Source organism: Arvicanthis niloticus, chromosome 23 (genome assembly GCF_011762505.2).
Source record: "Arvicanthis niloticus isolate mArvNil1 chromosome 23, mArvNil1.pat.X, whole genome shotgun sequence".
Taxonomy (NCBI): Eukaryota; Metazoa; Chordata; class Mammalia; order Rodentia; family Muridae; genus Arvicanthis; species Arvicanthis niloticus.
Genome location: NC_133430.1, coordinates 3,321,911 through 3,333,939, shown reverse-complemented (window position 1 = coordinate 3,333,939; position 12,029 = coordinate 3,321,911). Strand labels below are relative to the sequence as shown.

Below are 12,029 nucleotides of genomic sequence, written 5' to 3'. Positions count from 1 at the left end.
ATATGTGATTAGCATGTAGAGCATATGTGATTAGCATGTAGAGCATATGTGATTAGCATGTAGAGCATATGTGATTAGCATGTAGAGCATATGTGATTAGCATGTAGAGCATATGTGATTGATTAGCATGTAGAGCATATGTGATTGATTAGCATGTAGAGCATATGTGATTAGCATGTAGAGCATATGTGATTAGCATGTAGAGCATATGTGATTAGCATGTAGAGCATATGTGATTAGCATGTAGAGCATATGTGATTGATTAGCATGTAGAGCATATGTGATTAGCATGTAGAGCATATGTGATTAGCATGTAGAGCATATGTGATTAGCAGCAAGTTGTTTGGCTCCACTAGAAAGGTCTGCCTCTAACCCTGCCTATGGTGTGGAGGGCACATACTGTGAAACCTCAGTGTTTCTTCATAGCCAGAGCGGCAGGTGCTCTTTCAGACTTCTGGGAGGAGCACACGACATGGCTTGAGTGAAGTACCAGCGTCTGTCAGTGGTGCAGGATGTGTGTGGAGAGGCCTGCTTTCCTCATGGGATGGTTACCGTCGTTATTGAAAAGATGACAGGCACAAGGCTTGCACCTTTGTCTCTAGGATTGTTAGGAAGTTGGTGAGAATAAGGAGTTTTAGGATGGGGTCAAACAGATTTCAGGCATTCCATTATCCTGTGCATTATCCACTACCCATAATAGCTAGATTGAAACATTTATGGACCTGTGGCGGAACTCTGTATGGCTCTGTCTCTGAGCCCCTTGAAGACAGATGCTCAGTGCAGCTGCTGCTCTATCTAAGGGCGGAATGTCTGTAGGCCCACAGGTCTCTGCTGTAACACTTCCCAGTTCAACCCCTGTGCAAACTTGCCAAGTGACAGTGATGTGGGCTTCATTTTTATAAATAGCTGACTTTGGATGTATTAAACAAATACTTGTTTGTATTAGAACAGTTTCATTTAGTTGTAGTTTTATTTATTATTTGAGATGATGTTTGTGTGGCCAGGCTGACCTTGATCTTGTCATATTCTGTCTCAACCTCCCAAGGAGCTGAGATTACCATGGTGGTATGTGTGCCACCATGCCCAGCTTATTCTCATTTTTTTTTCATTTACAGGGAAGAAGATTTCTTAGTTTTCTCTTTAGTTGGAATATAGACTTTATTAAAATGATCCACGAGACCATTAAAAATCAGTTATCTGGATTACAGAAGTAAGTACTGGAGGTCTGACTTTGCAAGGTTCTCTTGGCTTCTTTTAAAGCTTTTGTCTGCGTGTGCGCTCGTGCACACGTGTATATTGTGACAAGGTCTTGCTGTGTAGCCAGTCTGGGCCGTCACTGCCCAGCAGTCTCACCGCCTGAGCTTCCCCACTGCAGTTGTACACCGCTACCCGTTTCTATTAACAAAATTGGAAGCTTTAGAACTTATATCAATTCACTACTTTATTATTAGGTAGGTTTTTTTCCCCTCTAAGAAAGCATTTCTCTAGTAGTGACTGAGATTTTAAGTTGTCGTGCTTGTAGTTCTCCTCTCTCTGTCTCTCAGGGGGCTGTGTTTGCTGCCCAGGTTGATCTCCAGTCTCCGGGCTCCTGTGGCCCTACCACCTCACTCTGAAGTAGCTGGGACAGAAAGCGGTGGTGGTTTTTTGGATATGTGACAGTTACTGCTGTGTCTTACAACAAAGCTCATGTCATTAGCATTCAGGGGACATTCTGAGTCTAGGGTGCACTGTCTGATTGAGTGTGGGCTGAACTGTGTGGCTGCGGCGAGGAGCCCTGTGGGATAAGTAGGAAGGACCGCAGATGTGAGTTCTAGCCCCAGTGCTTCCTTTACTCAGCATCAGACTGCCACGCAGTGTGCACATTTGCTCGGGTGCTTTCTGTTTCCAGCATCAGTCCTTACTGCTGAGGTGGGCTTCAGTCACTAAAGCCTCAGTGGAAGCACTAAGTTACTAAAGCCTTACGGAAGCACTGAGTAGGGATTTGGTTCAAGTTTGAATGCAGAGCTCTTGGTATATTCTAGATTGCTTCCTCACACTTTGTAAACTGTGTTGACTAATTTCTAAACACAGATGACTTTAAAGTTGAATCCTATTATAACTTTTCCTGTATGTAAAGAATTAGTATTTAAAGTGCTTTTAATGGTTTTTAAGTTTATTTGTTTGTATTTTGGGGAGACGTAGGTGTGGGTATGCCATGGTGCACATGTGTGTTTAGGGGGTGTGGATATGCCATGGTGCACATGTGTGTTTAGGGGGTGTGGGTATGCCATGGTGTACATGTGTTTGGGGGGGTGTGAGTGTGGGTATGCCATGGTGCACATGTGTTTGGGGGTGTCTGTGGGTGTGGGTATGCCATGGTGCACATGTGTGTTTAGGGGGTGTGGATGTGGGTATGCCATGGTGCCCATGTGGAGGTGAGAGGACAACTTGCAAGAGTTAATTTCCTCTTCCCACCAATCAGAGTCTAGGCATTGACAGGTCATTGGGCTTGGTAGCGAGTGCCTTTATTAATAAGCTACCTCACCAGTCCATATTTAAAAAAAATTGACTGTAGAATTTAATTCTGGGCCTATGTTGTCAGGGTTAGGGTAACATTGATTGAGGAGGAGTTTTTATTCAAGCCTCTTCTCCCCAGTTTTGTCTCTTCCTCTTTCCATTTCTGGTAGGTAATATTGCAGATAGTTTTCAGACCCATATATCAGTTTCCTCTTCCTGAGCCAGGGAAGTAACTGAAGTGTGGTATATGATAAAATTATTTAAACAAGTATTAACATCTGTTTTTAAAAATAGGTCTTTGATGGTGCACATTGCAGAAATTTATTTCAGAGCTTGGAAAAAGGCTTCAGGGAAAATGTTGGAGGTATTTTCCTTTTATTTAACATTTACTGTATTCTAATTACTTAAGTATCCAAGGGTGGGTTATTTAAAACTAGTGCCTCATCAGGCTGATAGAAGTATGACACCCTGAGTCACTGTGGCCCACGTGTTGAGGTGCAGCCTGAGCTGCCATCTTGTTTGGATGTGCAGTTTTAGAAAAGTCAGTGGGTTTTGTGTTCCCTATTCTGTTGTCACTCAGCCTAGACTGTCTAGTTTCCTCTGGTTATTGGGTTGCTGGGGTATGGCTAGCCAAAGGGAGATGCTTGTACTGGGCTAAACAAAATGTAGTATTAAGTAATCTGACCAGTTTCTTTGTTTTTATTCTGTCTACTTGAAAGTGAAAAGCTACGCTTATGTTTGGGTTCTGTTTCCATGGATGGTGCTGTTGAGACCCCGCTAGTGCCTCTGTCATGTTATCTTAAGCTGTCTGTAACATTCACTCTGAGCGTAGTTAGTTCTTCCCCAGTGCACTTCGTATGTTGGGGGGATGTAGCTTTCTCATTCACAGTCTACATTAAACATCCGGAGACCCATCAGCTGTGTGCATGCCATTGTCTGTTTCTTCCTTCTACATTTTCAAAGACTAGAACTTTTACTCTTAGATCCAGAAGTATTCTCTGCAACTCTTCTCTTTGGAGAACTGGCAGTGACTAGTGCAGGCAGGAAGACTTCCTCAAGGTGACTAGTGTAGGTCTGTCCACACTGCCTTTATGCCTGCTTACACTTGGTCTTTATTGCTAATATTTGCCATTTCTTTCACACCTAGAGATCAAAAGTCACTGAATTCCCATTTGAACAATCCTAATAAACTAGTTTAAATGTGAGTAGTCTTTTTTTTAACAAAAGGGCAGAGTCAGGGCATTATTCTTCATTATTTTGTTTGCTTGGGGTTTTTTTTTTAAATGATTTATTTTGTTATTTTAATTATGTGTCTATACAAGGGTTTATGAGTAGTTTATTTACATTGAGTTTCAGGCCTGTGGAGGCCAGAGACATTGAATCCCCTAGAGCTAAAGTTACAGAAGGTTGTGAGCTGCCTTACATCACGTGTGCTGGGAATTGAACTTGAGTGCTCTGGAGAGGCAGAGCCGTACTTACTCTCCTACCTCTTTTTTTTTTTTTTTTTTTTTTTTTTTTTTTGAGTTTAGGCTGGTCTTAAAGTCATGGCCCTCCTGCTAAAATTACTGGTTTTTTCCTTGTGCCTAGCTTTTAATTCATTCATATATATATATATATATATATATATATATATATATATATGTATTAAATTCATACATAGTTGTATATATTCTTTTTTGCATTATTTATGTTTTCTGTTTGTATGCATGAGTGTGAGTGCACGTGTGCTGCGGTAGAAGTGGAGATCAGAGGACAGCTCTCAGGAGTCAGTACTCTGGTTGTCTGGCTTGGCTGCAAGTGCCTTTTGATCAGGATACACAAAGCTGGACTCAGGGCATTGCTTACTGCTCTCCTCTTTAAGTCTGTGCCATTAAAGTTTTGGAGGCACCCGTAGAAGGGAATGCCATATTCTAATAGTTCCAGTTTGTCTTTATGTAACTTCCAGGACATACGGCACAGCTCCTGTCTCATCACTTGTCAGATAGGGTGTTACCCCACATTCAGAGAGTTATCTTGAACTTCAAGGAAGGTAAATTTTCAAGATGATATTGATAGCAACATTTATGTCTTTGCCTAAAGCTGTGGGGTCCTTGCACCCTGGAGTGTAGGGTGGCATAGTTGGTTGGGCCTAGCTTTTCTTTTGTTTTTCCCTTGGCTTGTTTTCATTGTGAGTTGTCAAGAAGTCTCTCACATACCTCTTCCCTAGCACTGGTCAGAGGTACCCCAGAAAATTTCATGTCAGTCTCTGGAGTTCTGACCTCTACTGTAGAGATAGCTCCACTTCGGTTTTTGGAGAGGTTCTTGAAGCAGGTTGAAGCTTGTGATGTTCCCAGGACAGTGTAATTTTTTTGAGATCTCTGTCTGGCTTATGTACACTTCTCTTTCCTAGTGTCTGTATTTTGTCTGATGTTAGTTGTTTTCTAATGATTGTGGGGACTTATCTTGCTACATTGCTCAGATTCACTGTCCATCGGATAAAGTAGTAGCTAAGTGTACTCTTTGTATATGGAAACTAAAGGAATAGATACATAGTAGCTCTGACAGAACAGCAGAGGTTTTCTCTGAATAAGAGGAACAGATTAGGTGCTGCTGTGTGGGGATTCGTGCCTGTCTCACTGCCTGTGTGATGGATGCTTGTTATTGCTCTTATTGTTTCAGACCATTGAAAATTACTGCATCCAGGACCTCATGTTCCACGGCATCCACCTTCCAAGGAGGTCTCCAGTGCACTCCAAAGTCCGAGAGGTGAGCTGAGGGAGACCCCTCTCATCCACCAATTAATTATGAGCACTTGCTGTTGAGATCCTGTTTCAGCTTTTCTATTTGTAGATAAGTGTTTTTGCTAAATTTAAAAATTAATAATTTCACCCCAGCTGTCAAAGGAATTTCTTAGAATCTTGATATTTGGTGTCTTGGCAGTTTGTTCTGCTTCCGGCTCTGTGGTGAGGAAAGAAATGGTATGCCGTCATTAAGCCAGCCAGGACTGTGTGCTCTAACTTGGTGGCAAGTGAATTGTGTTTCGCTTTTAAGTTGCTTAAACTCTTTCTGTGAAGTGAGAACATCATCTATACCAAAACATGGTAATACTGTACACACAAAAAACTAGACCACCATAAAAAGAAACAATCAGGCTGAGTATGATGGTGTCTTTCTATAATTTCACTGATCTGGAGGCTGAAATGGGAGCATCATGAGTTGGAACGTGGCTTAAGATGTGTCATATGAGATAGTTTCTAAAATTTAAAAAGAATGCAATCTTCCATCAGAAAACCATGCCCATGCTGTATAGTTAATTCATGGTTTTCACTAATAAATTTCTGGAGGAGCGGATTCCAATAATAAGGCAAAACTGATCGTTTCTGGATTTAAGCATTTATACAGAATTGTGGTGTAATTCTGACTATCAAAGAAAATGGATGGTCTATTTGTAATTTATTATAAGATTTAGGAAGGGCCTGGTATCTCAAGCTAGTGCTATGAGAGTATTGAGAAGACGCCTGTTCTTTATGATGTCGTAAGATAGAGCATGTCCCTGGTGGGCAGCAGAGAGTTGAAACCTGTTCCTATTGGCAGTAAAGAGTTAAGCAGCAGGGCCAGTAGTGGGTTCACAGAGCGTTTGCGTCAGGCTGATGAATCAGGCCGACTCTTGTTCCTGAGCCCCCTTTAACTGTTCGTGCTTCCCTTTGCCCTTACCGCCAGAGCTCTGTGGAGCTTATGTGCTCTTGGTGGGCTAGTAATAATTTTTATATTACTTGGTTTTTGAGATAGAGTCTTGTTGAGTTATTCTGGATAGTCTTGAGCTCCTGAGTTTAGGTTTCTTCTGTTTCAGCTTCTCAATTCGTGTGGTAACAGGCATGTATCACTGGGCGATAGGCAGTAGAACCCCCAGGTAGTATTAGAATTCAGAGCCAGTGATTGTTATTTTGGCTATGATTTCTTTTCTTTCTTTTTTTTTTTTCTTTTTTTTTTTTAAATTTGTTGTATTGAAGGTTGTCTTGTATGTGTTGTAGCTCTTGCTGGAGAATGTTGCAAGTGTCACAATGGTGGGACGGGGCAGAATGACCTTCCCTCTTGTTCCTGAGCTTTTGTGTATGTGTGTTTTGAGATAGACTCTTAGGTAGCCTGGGTTGACTTCAAACTCACCAGCCTCCTGAGCAGTACACTACTCCATCTGGCGCCAGTGCCTTACAAATAACTGAATAGCCTTTGTTTCCTTTCTTTTTCATTGGCTTTTAGGTGCTGAGTTACTTTCACCAACAGAAAGTTCGTCAGGGAGTGGAAGAGATGCTGTATCGGTTATATAAGCCCATCCTGTGGAGAGGACTAAAGGTACCGTCTTACAGTGTTTCCTAGTGCACGGTGTGCTTTGACTTGATCCTGTGCCAATTCAGAAGGCAGCGAAAACACTGGGGACGGAGCTTTATGGAATTTTCAGATGACTACAAATTTTCTTATGTTTCTGAGCTGTGCTGTTATTGTGTTGCCCATCCTGGCTGCCTGGACTCCAGTGATCCTCCTGCCTCAGCCCCATGTGTAGATGGGACTCTAGGTATGTGCCACCATTTCTGGCTCGCAGTTTTTAATTTTTATGAAGAGCATTTCTTTTGATCCACTTAGCTATAAAGGCAGATCAGTTCAGTACTAAGTAAACAGTTACTGTGAAAATCAGTCCAAAGGGTGACTTGGGCCTGGGTATGCACAAACTCAGACTGGGGAGTGAAACAGCTGTACCACCTGCCTTTTCTTACAAGGCAGACACTCTGCTTAGCATTCTGAGGAGCACCTAGGTCTACACACAGCTCTGCTTGATTAGAAGGCAGCAGCCACCTCTTAATAATCTGAATACTCTTTTTTTTAATAGTCCAAAAATCAAAAAGTGTAACCAAATACAGCTCTGAAGTGAGAAAACTGGTCCTTAATATCTGTTGACACCGAACTGAGAGTTTGGCTTAATTTAAGGATGATCTCACAAAGTTTGGCTATTTACTTTTGTGATGCCAAGGGCAGAGCCCAGGGCCCTACACATGCGAAGTGTGGACTTTGCCACTAAGTTATATCCACAACCTGTTTTTGCTAACTTAAAGGTTAAAATTATATTTTTATTACAATTTATTTATATATTTATTTGTTTATTTATTAGGAAGTGGGAACATATGTGGAGGGCAGAGTGGATCCTGCCTGTAGGAGTCAGTTTTCTCCACCATGTGTTCTTGGAATTGAACTCAGGTTAAGTTCAGGTGCAAGTGCCCTTGGTCTGGGAACCATCTTGCCAGCCCCCAAAATTGTCTTTCATTTGTAAATAAATCTTAACTGAAATTGTGGCAGTATTAGCTTGGGAACACTCTGAACTTCTAAAAGTACTTATATTTTTATTTTATAGGCCAGAAATTCTGAAGTTCGAGCAAATGCTGCATTGTTGTTTGTTGAAGCATTTCCTGTTAGAGATCCAAACTTCACTGCCACTGAGATGGACAGTGAAATTCAGAAGCAGTTTGAAGAACTGTATGTATGTATTGCTGTGGAGGGCATTCACTGCTTGCTGACCTGTATGTCTTATAGCTAGCTGCAGGGTCAGTGCTTGCCAGCAGGGCCACCCTATAGAGGAGTACCATTCTGCCCATGTCCCCAGATGCACAGATTCACACTATCACTTCCTCCTCTGTTTAGTCACTCTTGAGACATTCCATTATGTATCTTATGTAGTTTTCAGGATTATAGCTGTGCATGCCTTGTTCCCAGTAGACATGTGTTAGCAGGTTGCAGATTTGTCTCTACCACTCCCGAGTTACTGCTTTGTGACTTTAGGAAATCCATCCATCTTCATCTGTGTGTCTTCATCTGTGACATCATACGGACTGAAAATATTCAGAACAAAAGTGTGCCCAGTTGAACATGCGTGGGCAGCTTTTATTTTGTGCCCTTGGTCCGTAGACAATCCAGGAGAAAGAACAGTTACTCATGCAGCTGTTACGTGGGAAGCGTGGGTTGATGCCGTGCTGCTCTGTGTGAGCAGCTGCAGGTCAGGCATCCTGGAGCTAGTCCCTTTCAGAGTGCCTAGGGACCCTGGCTCTGTTTCTGAGTCTTAAATCCTTGAGTACTAATACGTAACACAAGCAGTAATTTAAGAGTTGTACACCCTTTTTCTCTCCTACTTTTAGACTCTTTTAGAAGATCCTTATCCACGGGTCCGTTCCACGGGCATCCTTGGTGTGTGTAAGATAACTTCTAAATATTGGGAGATGATGCCCCCCACCATTCTTGTTGACCTCTTGAAGAAAGTCACAGAGGAGCTGGCGTTTGATATAAGCTCAGCTGATGTTCGGTGTTCTGTTTTTAAGGTAGGGTTTTTAAAGGTGTGAAACTAACATTCTGTTATACAGTAGTTTTGTAAAATTATAAGGATTTTGTAGGAAATAAAAGGGGAAAATAATAGAAAATTACGTATTGTCCTATCAGTGGGGGAAATGTTACTGATGCTATAGTTGTATTTCTACACCAAAACTTAAATTTTTCTTGTAGAATTTTATTTTTAAAATTAAAATTACTTTATGTGTATGGGTGTTGTGGCTATATGTTATGTGTGTAATTGGTGTCCATGGGTGCCAGAAGAGAGTGTTAGGTCTCAAGGAACTAGAGATATAGATGGCTGTGAGCCTTCATGTAGTCCAGTGCTGGGAACTGGCCTAAGGTCCTCTGCTAGAGAAGCCAGAGGCATTGGATTCTCCTGGAGCTGGTATTAACGGTGATTGTAAGACACCCATCCTGGGTGCTAGAAACTGAACTTGAATTCTCTGCAAGCACAGTATATGATTTTAATTAGTCTGCAAACTAAACTTTTAAAATCCAAATTTAAAATATCTTCTAGCTAGGTGTGTAGACAAGACTGATAACAGCAGAAGTGCTCAGGGGTCTGAGGCAGGAGGATTCTGAGTTTGAAGTCACTTGAATTGCCTAGAGACCCTGTTTCAAAGAAACGTGTTTTTTCTATAAAATGGCTAGTTGCCATAGTGCTAGTTTTGGGGTGGGCATAGGATTCTAGCTCTATTAAAGTCCTCCTTTTGCTTCTACGGAGTGTCTTTTGAGCTGTTTCACTAGCCCCAAAGCATGCCTTTGATTCATTTCATTCATAAAGGTGGTGTTTCTGGCAAGAATGTGACTCAGCATCATCTTAGATGCTTCCTGCCTAAATGTTTTATTGATGTGTTCTGATTTGAAATGCTTTCTCCTCTCCCCACTTCTCTGTAGTGTTTGCCAATTATTTTGGATAACAAACTGAGCCACCCATTATTAGAACAGCTTTTGCCACTACTCAGGTATAGTCTCCACGATAACTCAGAGAAAGTGCGGGTGGCGTTTGTGGATTTGTTGCTGAAGATCAAGGCTGTGAGGGCTGCAAAGGTAAGAGGACATGTTTGGAGAAGCAGATAGACAAAGGACATTCGTTACCACCCAACAGAAAGACCTTTCAAGACCTTCAGGAACCTTTCAATTACATTTTAATCAATTTGATAACTAATGTATTTGCTAGATTGTCAGAAAACTTGGTTTTATGTTTCTCATGAAAAGCTCTAGAAATATGTGTTTCATTTTGCAAAGACTAATAATATAAGCAATCATCTTTGCACATTTTTAAATCATTATTTCATGTGTAATAGGACATGTGTGCACAGTGTACTTTTGGAGGTCAGAGGAGAACTTGAAGGAGTTGATTCTTTCTACCATGTGGGTTCCAGAGATTGAACCCTGGTTGTCAGTCTTGGTGACAAGCACCGTTATCCCTTGAGCCATCTTGCAGGTCCTCCCCTTACATTTTTATATTACATGTTAAAAACATTGAAATACTCGATGGACCTATACATACTTAACACTTAAATAGTACCTGAAAAGGTTAGCTGAGTGCCATTCTGCTTTTTTCTCTTTTTAAACAATTTTTCTTTTAAACAATTGCTTGTAACATGGTAAACATGCACTGAGCATAGGCTAGTTTATTGACATCATAAAGAGGACATAAAAGTTGCCTTCTTTTCAGTTCCAATTCAGTTTTTTCTCCCTTCCTCCCTCCCTCCCTCCCTCCCTTCCTTCCTTCCTTCCTTCCTTTCTTTCTTTCTACCTTTTTTCTCTGATACTGGGTATTGAACTCAGTGTTAGGCAGGTGCTCTATCACTGAGACAAGAGGGCTTCAAGGATAAAGGGAGTTCAAGGCTAGTATGCCTGACTATCTGTGGAAATACCCGTTGCTGGGGGCATTGCTACCCACGCACCTGCTTGTGTGCTGTTCAGAGTGACAGCTTATACTTGTTTGCATGTATGACTCATCTGGACTTAGCCTTTGGTAAGAAGTATATGTGTGTGTTGTTGAGGACAGATATGGGCTCTGTGGAGGAGCTGCCCAGGTGCGAGAAGCCTATGCTAGAGTTGGGTTGTAGTTGGGTCGGCAGAATGCCTGTCCAGCATACACAAAGGCCTGGGTTCAATCTCTAGTATAAATATGTGTGGTGCTGTATGCCTGTGATTCTAGTATTTAGGAGGTAGAGGCAAGCAGATCTGAAGAATAAGTTGATCTTCAACTATAAAATACATTTGAGGCTGGCCAGGATACTTGAGACCCTGACTTAAACACAGACACGCACAAACTACCACCACAAACAGTGCTAATATCTGTCTCTTGTGGAATATGTGATTGTGTGAGCTTCCGAGTTAGACAAGGAGACTGCTCACAGTAGAAGGAGCCAGGCAGCAGTCCTAGAGTGTTACAGAGGGATGGTCTGGGTCTCTCAGAGAGATGGTTAAGTGTTCACATCAAAACTATGAATAGATAAGAACATGTTAATAGATCAGTCAGTGGATCAGTAGGCCGACATATGTAGAAGTGATGATCGTGACTGATTGGAGCTATCATTCGTGGATGAATCATGCCGCTAGGGAATCCTAGTTGGCCTTTCCACAGCCTTATGCTATACCGTACATGTTACATTTCTTTAAGATGTAGATTTGCTCACAGAAAAGTCAGATTCTGGTGTATGTATTTGAAAGGATTTCTCTTGAGTATAAAAAAATTTGTTTTTTGGTTATATTCTGGAAACTAGCAGTTTTCAAGATTCTAGGAACCACTGCTTATTTCCTTTTGTATGTCTCCACCCCCACCCCCAGTTTTGGAAAATATGCCCCATGGAGGACATTTTGGTTCGCCTGGAAATGGATTCTAGGCCTGTGTCTCGGCGCCTCGTGAGCCTCATCTTCAACTCTTTTCTGCCTGTGAACCAGCCAGAGGAGGTGTGGTGTGAGCGCTGTGTCACACTGATCCAGATGAATCGCGCAGCTGCCAGGAGGTTCTATCAGTATGCCCATGAGCATACCGCCAGCACCAACATAGGTCTGAATCTCTGCTTCCCCCATGACTTGCTGCCTCTCTCCCAGCCAAGTGCATATTAGGTGCTCAGTATTTTTACTTAGTAAGCTTCGTGCTCTCTTGCATCCCTTAATGGTTTTCCTTAAAGTGATACTCTTTACTATTTGAGATTATAGTTTTCTAA

General features: G+C 41.8%; 1 protein-coding gene across 3 annotated transcripts in view; it reads left to right on the top strand.

Annotated features, from left to right (window-relative positions):
- Positions 1-12,029, top strand: part of Ncapg2 (non-SMC condensin II complex subunit G2) — a 57,868-nt gene that overhangs the window by 13,209 nt on the left and 32,630 nt on the right. For all 3 annotated transcript variants that reach the window (XM_076920939.1, XM_076920938.1, XM_076920937.1), the window contains exons 7-14: positions 1,116-1,210; positions 2,791-2,860; positions 5,155-5,241; positions 6,733-6,825; positions 7,877-8,002; positions 8,655-8,834; positions 9,742-9,894; positions 11,647-11,869. In XM_076920939.1, coding sequence (XP_076777054.1) covers positions 1,116-1,210; positions 2,791-2,860; positions 5,155-5,241; positions 6,733-6,825; positions 7,877-8,002; positions 8,655-8,834; positions 9,742-9,894; positions 11,647-11,869 — 1,027 coding nt within the window. The remainder of the gene's footprint in view (positions 1-1,115; positions 1,211-2,790; positions 2,861-5,154; positions 5,242-6,732; positions 6,826-7,876; positions 8,003-8,654; positions 8,835-9,741; positions 9,895-11,646; positions 11,870-12,029) is intronic.